General features: G+C 30.9%; 1 protein-coding gene across 4 annotated transcripts; it reads right to left on the bottom strand.

Annotated features, from left to right (window-relative positions):
• Positions 1 to 9,018: 9,018 nt before the first annotated feature.
• LOC102592894 (B3 domain-containing protein At5g42700-like) lies at positions 9,019 to 13,305 on the bottom strand. 4 transcript variants are annotated; one of them, XM_006346352.2, is made up of 8 exons: positions 13,170 to 13,305; positions 11,988 to 12,074; positions 11,451 to 11,482; positions 11,189 to 11,351; positions 10,775 to 10,981; positions 10,305 to 10,395; positions 10,055 to 10,210; positions 9,019 to 9,479 (listed from the first exon to the last, which is right to left on the bottom strand). In XM_006346352.2, the coding sequence occupies exons 2-8, from the start codon at positions 12,027 to 12,029 to the stop codon at positions 9,283 to 9,285; spliced, it is 888 nt and encodes a 295-aa protein (XP_006346414.1). In that variant the 5' UTR covers positions 12,030 to 12,074; positions 13,170 to 13,305; the 3' UTR covers positions 9,019 to 9,282. The 4 variants fall into 4 exon arrangements, with proteins under 4 accessions (XP_006346414.1, XP_006346415.1, XP_015163758.1 ...); XM_006346353.2 differs by having other exon boundaries at positions 13,089 to 13,182; XM_015308272.1 differs by lacking the exon at positions 13,170 to 13,305 and adding an exon at positions 12,170 to 12,683.
• Positions 13,306 to 15,511: the final 2,206 nt, after the last annotated feature.

Raw genomic sequence — 15,511 nt, 5'->3', positions numbered from 1 at the left:
ATGGATCAAACGCAAACCTTACCTTTACATCTATATAGGCTTTTTAGAACCGTCAACTATTTATCAAAGCACGGAGTAAAAAATGATTCTCACCTTGTTGGTTCTATTGGGAGGCAAAACCTTTTTCTTGAGCATCCCTTGATTGATTGACAACGCCTTTTTCTAGTTAAGCCATCAAATGAAAGAACAAAAAAACATAGGTCAATAATTATAAGCAAACAAAAAAGACAGACAAAAGAATTAAAACAATTTATTTGAAACCGTGAAATGAAAATTATAGCAGTAGGAGATGGAGTACCTTAGAAGGAGAACGAGCTCGACTTTTCATTTTAGAAGAAAAGAAAAAAAGCGAGGAAAAACAAAATAGAACTTTTTGGGGTATTTTTCGACCGAAAAGAACTTATGAAGTGGAGAAATGAGATGATACTGTATTTATTAGGAGAAGTAAGGAAGGCCTTGAAGCCAAAATTGGAATTAATTCGAAGAGTACTAGATTTGGAATGATTTATTCCCTTTTTCCAAAGTTGTTCTTTTAAAGAAAAATATATGTATTATTATTAGTCAATTCAAGACCCATGTTTTAAACAAACACAAACAAATAAAAAGGGATAAAAAAATAAATATGAATTAGTTGTGGATCACAAACATATGGGGGACTTTTTTTATAAAGTTGAAATTTTAGGTGAGTTTTGAAATATTAAAATAGTTCTACAAGTCATATTTAGGGTCAAGTTTTAATATATTAAAATAGTTGAAGGTCATATTTTAGGAAAAAAATGAAATATTTAAATAGTCCCAATGGTCATATTTGGGTCAAGTTAAATCTGTAGCTATTTTAGAATATAAAGATTTGGGTTTTAAAATCTTTCGAAAAATAGACAAATTCTGTAAACAAATAGATGTTTAAAAAAGGAAAAAAAAGAAATTTGACTGATAACACAGGTTAGCAACAATATAGATTTGACTATCCTATATTTTTATTCGTACATGATAAAATTTAAAATTTGCTATACAAGGGCGGAATTGTGTTATACTAAGGGGTGTCACATGACACGGCTTCATTGGAAAAAATTATTAAATACCTATATAATCAAAAAATTATTAAATACATACATATAAATAAAAGATAAAACTTAATAAAGTGACACTGCTTATTAAAAGGTCTTGTGTTCAGTACTCCTTTACTTTATTTATTTTTATTTTTTCACACCGTATGAATTAACAAAATTCTGAACCAACCAGTCATAATTTTTATACCTCAATTGTTTGGTGCCTAATATTTACATATTCCATTTATTTTTTTTAAAAATGTTTAATGTTCCCTCCATTCATCATTATTTATTCAATACACTAAAAATAATTGTCCAACTTTACTTGTCTAGTTTGGATAATTAAGATATAAGTGACCGTTTTGTGTCTACTTTACCCTTGCAATTAAACACTATTTATTGACCGATCTTATAATTAATAAGGGTGATATAATAAAATACCCCTCTATTTATTATTTTTATAAGGGGTGTGTCAAGTCAAACATGAACCAGTAAAAATACGGAGGGAGATTAATTTTTAATGAGGTTTATTTGAATCTATTTCAAAAATGAAAATTCATCGAGCTAAGGGATATATACGTGGATTGTACTTTACTTGTATTGTATTCAATTTTTAATATGACCTAATATTATATTTTTTTAATAAAAATGTGACACCGTGTAACAACCTGTTCCCGTCGTTATAGAAAAGCCAATGGTGAAAGAATAGGGGATAGAAAACTTTGGAGTAGTAACTTGGAATTTCCCAACCTAGTTCAGATTTTAACGAAATCAGAGTCGTTAAGGTGTAGGGAAATCTGGTAACAATCGAGTGACTTATTTATGAATTTGATTTCATGAGTGGCTAGATAAGTCGTAAAAGGAACCTGTACGACTTTACAGAATTGAATTCGGGTGAGTAGAACTTCTGAAATCGATTTTAGCGTGAATGGTATTTTTTTAGCATCATTGGTTAAAGGTGTGTTGTGAAATGAGGGTCTTGGAATTATTAAAATAGCTCACTAGTTCCGTGCAAGCCACTGGGGCGGGATTTCTGCCGCCAGGGCGGGGCCGCTGTAACTGGGTGAGGACCGTTGTGGCGGATCCGACGTGACTTAAGGTCGTAAATAAACCTCAAAACGTCTTTATTCTACACTTTTTGATTTTTAGAGCTAAGAAACGAACCCCTGGCGACTCTTGACAGTTTTTCACCATTCTTGAGGCTAAAGGTAAGCTTTTCACTCCCCCAATCCGCTTTTCGATCCGTAGAACCTAATAGAATGGGTAATTATCGATGGGGGAGGGTTTTGATCTGTGATTTATGGTGGGAAAAAGCTTAGGTTATTGGGTTTGGTCTAGGGTTATTGGGTTTGTTATAATCCGGATAATTAGACCTTTGATTGTTGATTCTTGCGTTAATTGTATATTTTTAGACCACAAACAAGTGAGAAGAATCCGGAAAGGAAGATTCAAGTGCCTTAGGGCCAGGATTCAAGCTTGGGTAGGAGTTCTTGACCGTTTTTCACCATTCTTGAGGCTAAAGGTAAGCTTTTCACTCCCCCAATCCGCTTTTCGATCCGTAGAACCTAATAGAATGGGTAATTATCGATGGGGGAGGGTTTTGATCTGTGATTTATGGTGGGAAAAAGCTTAGGTTATTGGGTTTGGTCTAGGGTTATTGGGTTTGTTATAATCCGGATAATTAGACCTTTGATTGTTGATTCTTGCGTTAATTGTATATTTTTAGACCACAAACAAGTGAGAAGAATCCGGAAAGGAAGATTCAAGTGCCTTAGGGCCAGGATTCAAGCTTGGGTAGGTGATGGTTGTGATTTCATGTTGGTGTGATATATGTTTGTAATTGCTCATTATAATGCATGTATGTATGTGAATGTTGCATTATTGATCACCCTAATCGTAAATGAGGATAATTGAATAATTGTATACCATGAATCACCTCTTGCTGTATGATTGTGAGAATATACATTGTGATTGTGGTTTGTTGAATGGGTCGGTTGCCACGTTCCGGCATAAACATGGGATCGGTTCCCACATTCTGGCATAAACATGAGATCGGTTGCCACGTTCCGTCATAAATATGGGATCGGTTGCCACGTTCCGACATAAACATTGGATCGGATATCACGTTCCGGTATGCTAACAGTTTGGGTATGGGTTCCATGAGAGGACCATTGAATTGGGTTCCGTGAGAGGACCATTGAATTAGGTTCCGTAAGAGGACCAATGAATTGTGTTGTGTATCTACTTGTGATGATTATATTGATATCTAATGATGATTGATATTGGAAGACTGTATGTTGCTCTAAATTGATAACCAATGTGTATTATTGAGAACGTGGGATGGTACATTTATCCTGAAAAGATGACTAATATTGTATATGTTTAGTATATGCATGTTTTATAATGTTGTGGTTACTTGCATGTGTTTCACTTATTGGGATAGCCGCGTGATCCTACCAGTACACTGTGGTTGTGTACTGATACTGCACTTGCTTGTTCTTTGTTGAGTACAGGGCATCTTCAGGTGGCTATTGATAGACCTCAGCTAAGTGACTATTGGTCGTGACCGGAATCAAGGGTGTGCCAGTTCTTTCAAGCTGTCATGGATCTCTCTTGTTTAAGTCCATTCTTTTCAGACTCAGACTATTTGTTTAAGGTGTTTGTTTAGTTTCGAGGTTGTACCCCTTGTTCTTAGACTTGTCGTTAGTATAGTTTTGGTCCAATGACTTTCAGGTTCTAAGGGTTAAGACTTCCGCATTAGTTTGGTTAAGTTATTTGTTTAAACCTTTGGAGTTTATGAGAACTCTATATAATTTCTGCATTTAAACTTGCTTCTGTATCTTTAAATGCCTTAGTTTTCTTAAAATTTGTTTGTTTGGATTGTAGTAATGGTTCTCCCACCGGAGGCTTTGTGTGGGTGCCAATCACGATGGTCTGGATCGTGACACACCGCCTATAAAAATTTCTGTGTACGCCACTGGTGCTATAGTTATGTAGGTATTAGTAATATATACATTATTTATGAGGAAATTTATGTTACAATGATATTAGATATTTTAAATTTTATCTTGTATAGATAGGAATATATAATGGTCAACTTTACATTGTTGTTGAACTGTAATATCAGTTGAGTTTCATTATATTCTTTTTAAAATATTTGTCTATTTATAGAATTTATTTATTTTTCGAAAAAATTTAAAAATCAAATCTTAAAATTCCAAAATAGCCTCAAGACTTTATTTTGACCCAAAATATGAACGTTTAGACTGTGGTTGTTTTCAAATCTATAAACCAAATTAATAAAATATGAGTTTTTCAACCTTGAGTTTTTTTGGATTTTTTTGATAAAATATTCATACAAATATATAATTAACTCGTGCTTCAAATAGTTTTTAGTTCTATCAAAATATAACTATATAAGATGCTTCTTAAGAAAATAGAGTAACACAAAATATGAGGTGAGTTATGACACTAAAATATTCAACAAAAAATAATAATGAAATCGCATAAAATAAATATTACAAATTAATAATTCATAATGAAGATGATCATAATTTAAAAGTATTAAATCATGCTAAAATAAGTCTAATAAGTATTAATTACATGACTAAATATTAAAGAAACATAAAAATTAAGTTATGCATTTTTAATTATCTAAATCAATGTAAACTAAGAACAGATAGTCAACATTATTGGAGAAAATGCCCAAAATAGTCCCTCATCTTTGGGTTAAGACTCAAAAATCATCCTTGAGTTTTCACATGGAGCACTAATAGTCCCTCATGTTTGCAATATTGGTGCACTTTTGGTCCTCCCCTAAACTTTTTGCATATTTTTTTAACATTAAATTTTGTCCACAATTTTTATGTAAGGAATGCTCAATCGTCTTTTTTATATATTTAGTAGAAAATAATAATTCTATGTGAGAGGAGGTGAGAAGAAGAACACCTTGTTCTGTTCAGAAGAAATATTATTGCAGCTAAGCTAAAAATATTTTAACATATGACATTGTAAGAAAAGAAAAAATTGTACTATGGCACATGAAATCGTCGTGATGAACCTCTCGACTTTACCTGCAATACGATTTCTACTAAACAAAATAAAGTATTTTTCTTCTCACATTCTCTCACGTGGAGTTATTATTTCTACTAAATATATAAAATGACGATTGAACACTCCATACATAAATTATGGACAAAATCAATGTTAAAAAATAGGCAAAATTTTGGAGAAGGACCAAAAGTGCACCAATATTGCAAACATGAGGGACTATTAATGCTCTATATGAAACTCAAGGATGATTTTGAGTCTTAATCCAAAGATGAAGGACTATTTTGGGTCTTTTCTCACACTATTCATTCTTAGTGTTGAATTGATTTTCTTTTGTTAGCATTAGTGTTGATTTGATTTTCTTATTTGAGTTTTATTATAATTACTAATACTAATATCTATGAACTATAACTTTTATTGGACCATTCAAAATTTTAAGTCTCAAACTTGAAATAACATGTTAAAAGATAAAAAAATATGAAGAAATATTAGAAATATTTATAAATTATATAAAAGTAAATACTTTTATTTATCAAATAAATTTTAAAAATTATATATATAATGTCGAATTGGTTTAATCTCGGTTTGACTTCTTTTTTTTGGTTAAAATCAACTCAAATATAGTCACATTTTTTTTTCAATATCAAACCAAGTCAAATAAAATTACTAGTCGAATTATTTTTTCCGATGTGACTCGATTTGCGATTTGATTTAATTTTCGATTCAATTTGGTTCACCCCTAGTTGAGACTATTTAAGCATTTCAGAACTTCCCCAAAATACCACCATTGAGACTATTTTAATATTTCAAAAATTTCTCATAATTAATTTTTATATGATTAATACTTGTATAACTATAGTCAACTACAAATGACCCCTTAAGAGTATAAATTATATTTCATGTTTGCCTAAAAATCATAAAAATGAAATGGTAAATGAATAGCAAGTTTTTCGGAACAAGCCTAGCAAAAAAGAAATAGCTAGTCATTTTAGAATATGAGTCGTTTAATAGTGTATAAGAATAATGTGAAATAGAGTGTATTATTAATGTTTGTATTAGAAATGCATGTATTAGCTATGCTTCCATTAATTATCCATAGATTATTTTTATGCATTGTTTGGTTTGATGCATTAAAAATAGCATGCATTGCATAAAAAAAAATATTTACAAAGATACCCTACACTATTATGATGGAAAAGATGTAAAAAGAAATTTGAGGAACAATTGAGTCTTTAATTGAGCTAATGCATTATGACCATTGCATTGTTAATACCTAGAAACAGGGGCGGACTCACGTTAGGCGAAGGGGTGTCAATTGACACCCTTTCGGCGGAATTTTTTACTATATATTAATACTATGTATAAAGGTTTATCTAAAACAAAAAGACACTATTTGACAGTAATATTTTGATGGCGTGTTGGTTAATTGTCCGTTTTAAGTGTTTGGGGTTGTGGGTTCAATCCTCTATCAAAGTTTTTTTTTGCAAAATATTTTACTCATATTTAAAAAATGTGGTTAAGTAGTCTTGAACCCAAGACCTCGTTTAGCTTAAAAATAATTTAAACCAATGAGTCAACGATATAATTTATTATAAATGCGATAGTTATATTTTTAACTTGCTTTGTATAAATATCGACACCGCTTACTGAAGATTCTGCGTACGCCACTGCTTAAATATCCATGGTATTAGTAATACACACCTTAATACACTGTAGAGTGTATAACTAATACATAGGTTAGAAGAGAGTACCAAACAAGGTACTAACAATACACAAGGCTAATGGATACATTATTTTTCCGAATATATTCTACCAAACGATTAACTGATTAGATAACGATGAGAAGAATACATAATTGTGTAGGAATACATAATTGTCAAATTTGCGTTTGCTGAGTGTGTTATAAGTCAAGTTTCATTATTTTAAAAAAAATATGTCTACTTATAAATCTATCTATTTTCCAAAAGATTTTAAAATCCCAAGAACGACTTCAGATTTCATTTTGACCCAAAATATGACGTTGAGAGTTGAGACTATTCAAAACTCGCCCCAAAGTTTTGTACTTAGAAAAAAGTCTCCTATCTATTTAATGATCACAACTAATTCATATGTACGTTTTCCCTCTCTTTTTATTGATTTGTGTTTGGTTAAAACTAGTGTATTGAATTAATTGATAATGAATGATATCTCTTTACATATACATGATTAACAAGTATGTTTGTTTGGTACGATTGAATATTCTTAATAATTTTTAGAATTTAAGGGTCGTTTGGTAGCTAGTTAGAATTAAACATGTATTAGTAATACAAAGATTAATCATAAGTGAATATTATATATTATTTTATGCATGTATTAGTTACAAAAAATTTAACCATATCTAATACCTACATAAAATAATACGTAGAATCCCTCATAACTTATGCATATATTAATTATGCAAATTTCTATATTGTAAACCAAACACCGTATTAATTTTATACATGAATAATCTATCTTCTAACCATTTACCCAACATGACATTACTTGTGGAGAATTTAATACCTACATAACTCATTTCAAACCAATTATCAAGTCACCCATAAAGTTATTGTTGGTATGTGACAAAAGTTTGTAGCCAAGTTTCAAATTTGGCCAATTGATTAAAAAAAAAGGATTAACTTATATCCATCGAGTAGACAAAAAAAATTACACCATCAGCTGATTTTTAGAAATATTTATTTTTCTTAATATATTACTTATTATTAATATTTAAATAATAATAAAAAAGTATTATATGGTAACTTGAACTCTAAATTAATGATAGGAGTTTGTTTATGATTCTTCTTTGGTTGCCAAAGATAAGAATTTTTTTTTGGTGCTTTCTTGTCCTCATTATTTTTAGTAAAAATTAGGCAAATGACATAGTATAAGAAAGAAATTACTTCCTTTCCCTACTCTTTCATTAATTACCAAAAATCCCTTTTTTTAGTGTTTTTCGGATACATAATATAGCAGCGCGGATACTTTAATTAATAACGGGCGGATACTTAAACTAATAAAGTATCCGGTTAAGTTGAATTGGGGGAAAATAAGGGATTTTTGTATTTTAGTAAAAGAGTAGGGAAATATTGAGAATAGGTAAAGAAGTGTTGTGTATTTAAGTAATTTTTCCTTATTTTTACCTCATTCTCCATCAACACCATTGAAGCAATTTGAGGCAATCATCAATAGTAACTTTTTACTTTTTTATTTTTAAAAAAATCTAGACTAATTGATCTCATAAAAAAATTACTCATGACTTATTAAGTCTTCTTTCTAACATGAAGAAGTTTTTCGATAGATGCTTCCATTGCTTGAGACTATCTTTTTTCTTCTTAGTTCATTTTATCGACAATACAAAAATTAATTGAAAACAAACTTTGATCAATATACCTTCATATGTATTCCAATTTATTTAAGTAATACTCAAACCAATTTATTTAAGTAATACTCAAAGTCGATAATATAAAAAATATTTGAATGTTATTCAAAAAAAACCTTAAATTTGTAGAAGGTGTTTTAAAAAAAAAAAAAAAAGAGAAGCTAAAAAAATCATTAATCTTTAAATATGAAAATATAATAATTAAATTGAGAGAAATAAATATTTTTAAAAATGAGCTGATGGTGTAATTTTTTTTGTCCACCATTAGTGGATTTTGCAAGTCCAATATAAAAAAAAATACACTATTATGAATAAAAGAATGTATGTCAGGCATAAATCAACAAAAAAACATACCGTTATTGCCAATTACTTTGATGGATGATTACTTCTGTCAATTTCTTAAAAGTTTTTTCTTTTCTTAAATTTATTAGTGTTCAATTTAGCACCAGCTAGGCAGCTACCCCTCAATATAAAAACAAAGGAGATAAACGATTAACCTTTCCAAATAGAACAAGCCACTTTGCTTAAGACTATACACTTTCAAAGTGAAAACTCCTCCTGGGGAAGTTTATGTTGTATGCACCAACAAAATTTTACGCTATCAGGTTAAGTTGATTTACATTAACACGTAACTCTTCCTATCAAGCCTAATATTGTAATTCGGATAATAAAGCAATGACATGCTATAACTAAAATCACACTGGTGTAAAAAAAGATTTTACAATCCATTGTATACAACTTCAACACTATAGTTAAAGTCAAGGATAAGAGGAGCAACCGCGTTCACAGCCTAAATACCATTTCTGCCCCTGATAGGGTTAAAGCTGGTTCAATGGAGTACCCACTCGAAAATGGTCTGATCTCTAACTGCTCAAGTTGGGTTGGCCTTGTGTTCCAGGATGAGAAAGTACCATTTGGAGGGTCACTGAGTTTGCTGGCTTTTACAGCATCTACAATATTAAGAGTTTCATAGTCCAGTCCTGCAGCAAATCAACAAGGTTTACATGAATCCCACTCAATGTTATACTAAATGCAACCTATTTAACATTAGAAGTCACAAATTGAAGAGAATATGCCATATAACCAATGACGGGTTGATAATGTTTATATGCAAAACGTATGTCTTACATCTGTTACATTGGTGCAAAAAATTGGCGTGCAAAAGGTTTTGGCCCAATCTGCCTCTAAATTATTGAAACAGGCCTAGTTAGTAGTTCCTGAAGTTAAGTGCAAGAGGAAAGTTGTCCTTTTTCACGTCATTTGAAGCAAAATGTAGTACTCTCTCGTTCCCTTTTGCTTGTCTACTTTGAACTTTGCACGGTCTTTAAGAAACAAGTATTAATATGAATATTTTATCACAATGTCCATATTGCTTGATGTATAGTCTTAGGTCTTGGAAAATAATTTGGGGAATAAGTATTTAATGTTGAGGCCTGAGGGTTAAATAGGAAAAGAATAACTGTTTTTCTTGATAGGCTATAAGTAACAACTAAAAGTGAAAATCTATTTTTGGAATAGAAACGAGTAAAAGAAAACAGAGGGAGTAAGTTTGAACCTTTTGAAGGTAAATCAAGATTCTTGAACATATTCCTCGAATGACTATGTTTGTGTAACATGTTTTCTGTAGAATAATCATCCCCTTCTTGTGAGGAAAGTCTTTGACGCTTGATCCCAACTTGTTTCATACTTATATTATGCTGCCTTTGGTGCACTGCTCTTCGACACATCAACGTAAGAACAATGGCAAAAAGAGGACAGATTCATACAGGGGACTATAAATATCTTCTCTGGGTTACAAAACTAACCAGGATCAATTTGTTTATGGTGAGCATCTAAATGGAGAAGAACAAGTGCGGCATCAACTTCAGCCAAATAATTGGCTCTGACCATATACACCTGTACAATGTCAACAGCAATGAACGAGCAACACAAAATACATAGAAGTATTTGACTCATATACACTGACATCCTAAAAATTGCAATATTTTGGAACTCCTAGGTTTGCTTTATTTTTCAGTTTACTAATTCTACTCGTAATTGGAAGTCATCTGTAGTTATCTTTCACACGACCTCGTATTGTAAAATTGGTTCACAGAGTTCGTGTGGAAAAGTTGGTCTCGAAATCATATCGGAGAACAATTTACAGTAACATTCATGTTTTAGCTCCAATTCAGTAACTCACAATTCACTGAACTCCTTTTTCATTCACAAACCATCCAACTAATGCAGAGCAACATGTACCAGATTACTAGAAGGACGATTTTCGAATTCTGACCTTCAATTTGCAGAATCTGAATAACTGAAAAACTAAAACATCTCCCTCCACTAAGTCATGTGAAAGCGAGAAACCCCGCCATCCACCACTGAGTCCATTCCTCTCAGCAAGATATTTTGTTTTGTACTCTTCCTGACTTTCATCTACCAAAGTAACGGTTATATCATGCCGTGGCATATGCAGCTGGCAGAATAACCTTGGAAGAGACTGCCCAAGAAGAGATGAAGCAAATCAATCACTAACATATTCAAATGAGTTTAACAAAACACTAAAAGGATAACTTTTATATACAACAAATATGAACTGATAAACTACACTGGTAGTGTAAAATTTCTTAACACTGTCGGTGTACGTGGATTGAACTTTAGTCAACTATATGAAATTGCTTAATTTGGGTGATAGATTGGTTCTTACTAGCCAGAAACCTCCACTAACATTTGATCTGATCATAGGCTTCATAAAGCTTGGATATTTTGTGCTCAATCTTGATAGGACCTCCTCTGCTCGATATTTGGCAGATGTAGCCAAATCAATTTGACCATAAAGATTGTGCATCATTGCCATTTTCTTTTTACAGCTACAACAACATTATACAAGCAGATTTTAGTAAATTTAATATCATGTTTCAGATTGAGGAGGAGAAGTACAAGACAAGAAATATAATAATAACAAGTACCTTCCACGTTTCTTGGACTTCTTGCAAACAACCTGCAAAAGAACTTATCAGAAGCTGATTCAAGATTTGAAGTGTATAGGCTATAAAGATCGCATTAAGTTAATATATACAATAACAACATATTGTCTTTATCGCTTGAACATAAGAAGAATGAGCCTAACCATCACTTCATTATACTTATTTTTTCTCATAAATAAATAACATTCACTATTATAATCTAGTAAATCTCTATAAATATTTTACAGTGAACTCAGTTATTTATAGGTATTTGAAAAGGTGGCGAAATGTTGAGAGGTTGACATGGGTCGGTGATCTCCAAAACAAGCCAATTAATAGTTGAAACTTGTCATCTTTGCATAGTTGTTATTTGTCCAAGAACTTTAGAAATACCATAGTATTTTGCCAATACTTAATACATATATCATGGATAAAAATTACTGAATTCATGTGAACCCATAAATAACACTCCGCCCTTTGAAGTTATTTGGAAGTTCCGAACACTAGAAAAAAAGATAAAGAAATTAGAAATCTGCTCACTTGCTTATGCCACCCTTTGAGTTCCAATGACCTGTCCTTCATTACCTAAGGTTTCTGTGTGACATGAGAAGGTCTAATCCTCTTGATCTGGCCATAAATAAAGCCACAAGGATGTAAGTTAATTATAATAACTCGAAGTCATCAAGAACACAGTAAAAGCAAGACTGCAACTTAAACATTACATGGGGCATTGGAAAAGACTATATATAGCAATCCCCACACACTCGGAACTGGAATTTTTGAAGACGTATCTAGCTTGGGTGAAAATAGACCTTGAGTTTACTTCAGCCACAAAGGTAGCTCAGGAGGAAAGGATAGTCGAAAACTATAAGGAAACAAAAACACATTTCCTCAACAAATCTGGAGACACCAATTAACACCTAGCACGCTAAGACTAGGTATCTAAAGCGTCGATAATATAACATGAAAACCCAACATCGAAAAACACAACAATAGAGATGGTGACTCTGATACCGTATGGACCATAGGTCTGATTCAACCTCAACAACTAAATCATGAAAATTGACTAAAACCATAAAGGAGACAATAAACACATTTTCCCTCAACCAATATGGGACATCAATTCACGACCTAGCACGACAAGATTGAGCATCCAGAACATGAACAAAATCCTAATATCGGAAAACACAATTATGGAGACGGTGACTTTAATACCATATTAAGATAATCAACATTACACTTAACTCACCCCAAAAACAAAATCATAAAAAACTTCATTAACAAAAAAAACTAAAAAACTAAATCATGAAAATGGACTAAGACAATATAAGGAGACAAAAACACATTTACACCTAGTCTTTCCAACAATTAATGACCTAACACGACAAGATTGGACATCAGGAGGTGTAGATAAAGTGAATAAAATAATATAAAGGCCCAATATTGAAAAATATAACAATAGAGATGGATTTAACTATAATATTTTGTGATAACAAAACTTGGACCTAACTCAATCGAAAAATTAATCAAGATCATATTAGAAAACAACATCTCATCCCCATAAAACAAAAGAAACACAGGTATGAAAATCAGACGTTTCTTGTTAGGTATAATATAAAAAAAATTGAAACGGTACTTTACCCTTTGTCAAGCAAGAGATGAATTAATTTGTCTTCACCAACAAGAAAAAGAAAAGAAGAATCTTAGAGATACAAAATTCACCTCGTGAAATTGCAGGCACACAATTTCTTAATTTTTGGGCAGCTTTTTGTTTTCCTCTTTTCTTGTAACCCTGACAAATTCAACGAGTATTTTACCAAGATATGTCCGATCATGAATCTTACCGCTTCATTTCTTTTTATATCTCAATCTTTTAAATAAATATATAAAAATATTCTTGTATTAATCTTCATTTTTATTTTATTTTTTGTTGAAAATCATTTAGGGTGTGTTTGGTAGGAAAGAAAATATTTTCACACAAAATAAATTTTTAGGAAATATTTTTTTAAAAAATAAGTGGATGACTTTTTATTTTTTATTTTTAGTATTGATAAGTAAGTAAGAACATATTATTTCAAAATTATTTATATGTTATATAGAAAACACTACAAAAATGTGATGAGATGGAGAGTGGGAGTTCGGAAGGGGGAGGGGGGATGGCCTATGTGTAGGGGTTGGGGATTGGGTGAGTGCGGAGGAAATTTGTCACATAGTCATTTTCCTTATTTTTAAAGAACTTGTTTATTCATAGAAAATATTTTCCAAGGAATGTTTGGAAAATATTTATTGCCAAACACTAATTAGACCCTTAATTTTATTTTAAAAATCAAACTTGCTTCTCAATTTTGAATAATAGATATTCTTTTTTCTTTTTGCTATGCAATATTGTCTATTTCATTCTTAACATTTTTAATTATTTGTTTATATGATAACTTTTTAATTATATATATAAAAAAATTATTATTTAACTTCAGCATTTTACCTATATTATTTTTAAAAATATTATCTTATTAAAGATTTTTATTATCGGGTCAATTTAAGTCAAATTGAAGTGATTAGAAGTGCATTTTCAAAGTTGTTGCTTACCTGCCATTTTTTTAAAAAGAAATACAATTTACTCTCCGCAGTTTTCATATTGACTTTCCTGGTTGCAAATTAATGAGTAGTCCATGGATTTATTAATGCTCAGGAAAATGAATTTACTACACACCCACATTAGAAGAGATTTGTTCAGTGTCTTTTTTTAAAAAAAAAAAAAGATTAATTGAATTTCCTTAGAAAGATCTTCAATAAATAAAGTAATATAATATAATATTATAAAAGGGTAAATTAGTCATGTTGATTTTTTTATATATTAATTAATGATAAATAAGTTAAAAGAAGTTATAAATAAATCAAGATAAGTATAATATCATAAACCAGAAGGAAGGTTATGTTACAAAGCTATACTTGAGTCTCTAAAATGACACAATCTATAAATAGACATCTTAATGTGGCCTTTACTAGCAACCAAAAAACACCCAATTATTTAGACATCTTTAACTTGATTTTAGTTGATCCGTAAGACACAATATTCCAAATATTTTCGTTTTGCCTCTCGAAACTCGAAAGTATTGTTCATACTAAAATTGTGTCTCGGAAACTTTTGCTTCTAAAATAAGAAAGAATTCTTTAACTTTTGCTGTTCATTAGTCATTACAATCTTTATGCATATTATTTTAGATGAGTGTTCTTTACTTCTTTTTTAAAAAAAAAAATCATTTTCGATTTTTAGATCTGTTATTAGCTTACATTTTCGATTTATAATAATAATAAAAACATATATTGAGTACCAATAAACATTAAATTCATAAATTTAACAAGTAAATAAAATAACAGGCATAGAAAAAAAGGAAATATGACGGACAAATACTTCAAATGAGACCACAATGAAAGAGATGCAAAAAGATGACACAGATATGCAAACTAGTACTCCACTTATTAATTAATAAATAAAAGAGACACATTGATCTTACATAGTGTTTGTGTTGTTTGGATGTGGAACATTATTGTTGTTGAAAGGCAAATCATCACATAAGGCTATTATTATATCATCGACACTCCAGTCCAACATTTGTTAATCGCCAATAAAATAGTGTTGATCGTAATTCATTGGCATTAGTGCATCCATTTGGTGGATATTATTTATTAAAGGTTCCACTTGTAATGTCATTAAAGGGAACATTGGAGGAGACATCATTGGAGGTGCAAATTCAGGAGGTCTTGTAAAATCCATTTGTTGAGGTATTGAAGGATACAATATTTGTGAAGAAAATGAAAAAGGAGAAGGACAACCCCATGAATGGTCTACAAAAGGTACCGTTTGAGAAAAAGTCATCAAAGGATGAAACATTGATTGGGGTACTTGAGTAACTGGTTGATCACATTACTCAATTCGTTGAGATCATAAGGGTGTATGTCAGTGGGAATATCATTTTTATTCAACACTTCATACATCTTGTTTGTGAACTCCTCCACCCTGTTTTTTTTTTCTTACCTTTTGGAGTTATTCTTCTATTTTCTCG

The sequence above is a fragment of the Solanum tuberosum genome, unplaced genomic scaffold (assembly GCF_000226075.1).
Source record: "Solanum tuberosum cultivar DM 1-3 516 R44 unplaced genomic scaffold, SolTub_3.0 scf00073, whole genome shotgun sequence".
Lineage (NCBI taxonomy): Eukaryota > Viridiplantae > Streptophyta > Magnoliopsida > Solanales > Solanaceae > Solanum > Solanum tuberosum.
This window is presented reverse-complemented; position numbering and strand designations above follow the sequence as displayed.

Excerpts from the sequence above, each read along its gene's own strand:
- LOC102592894 (XM_006346352.2), bottom strand. The coding sequence starts at position 12,029 with ATGAAGGACAGGTCATTGGAACTCAAAGGGTGGCATAAGCAA. Across the intron at positions 11,352-11,450 it reads AAGTCCAAGAAACGTGGAAG|CTGTAAAAAGAAAATGGCAA; the intron begins GTACTTGTTATT and ends ATGTTGTTGTAG. Across the intron at positions 10,211-10,304 it reads CCATAAACAAATTGATCCTG|TGCACCAAAGGCAGCATAAT; the intron begins GTTAGTTTTGTA and ends GTCGAAGAGCAG.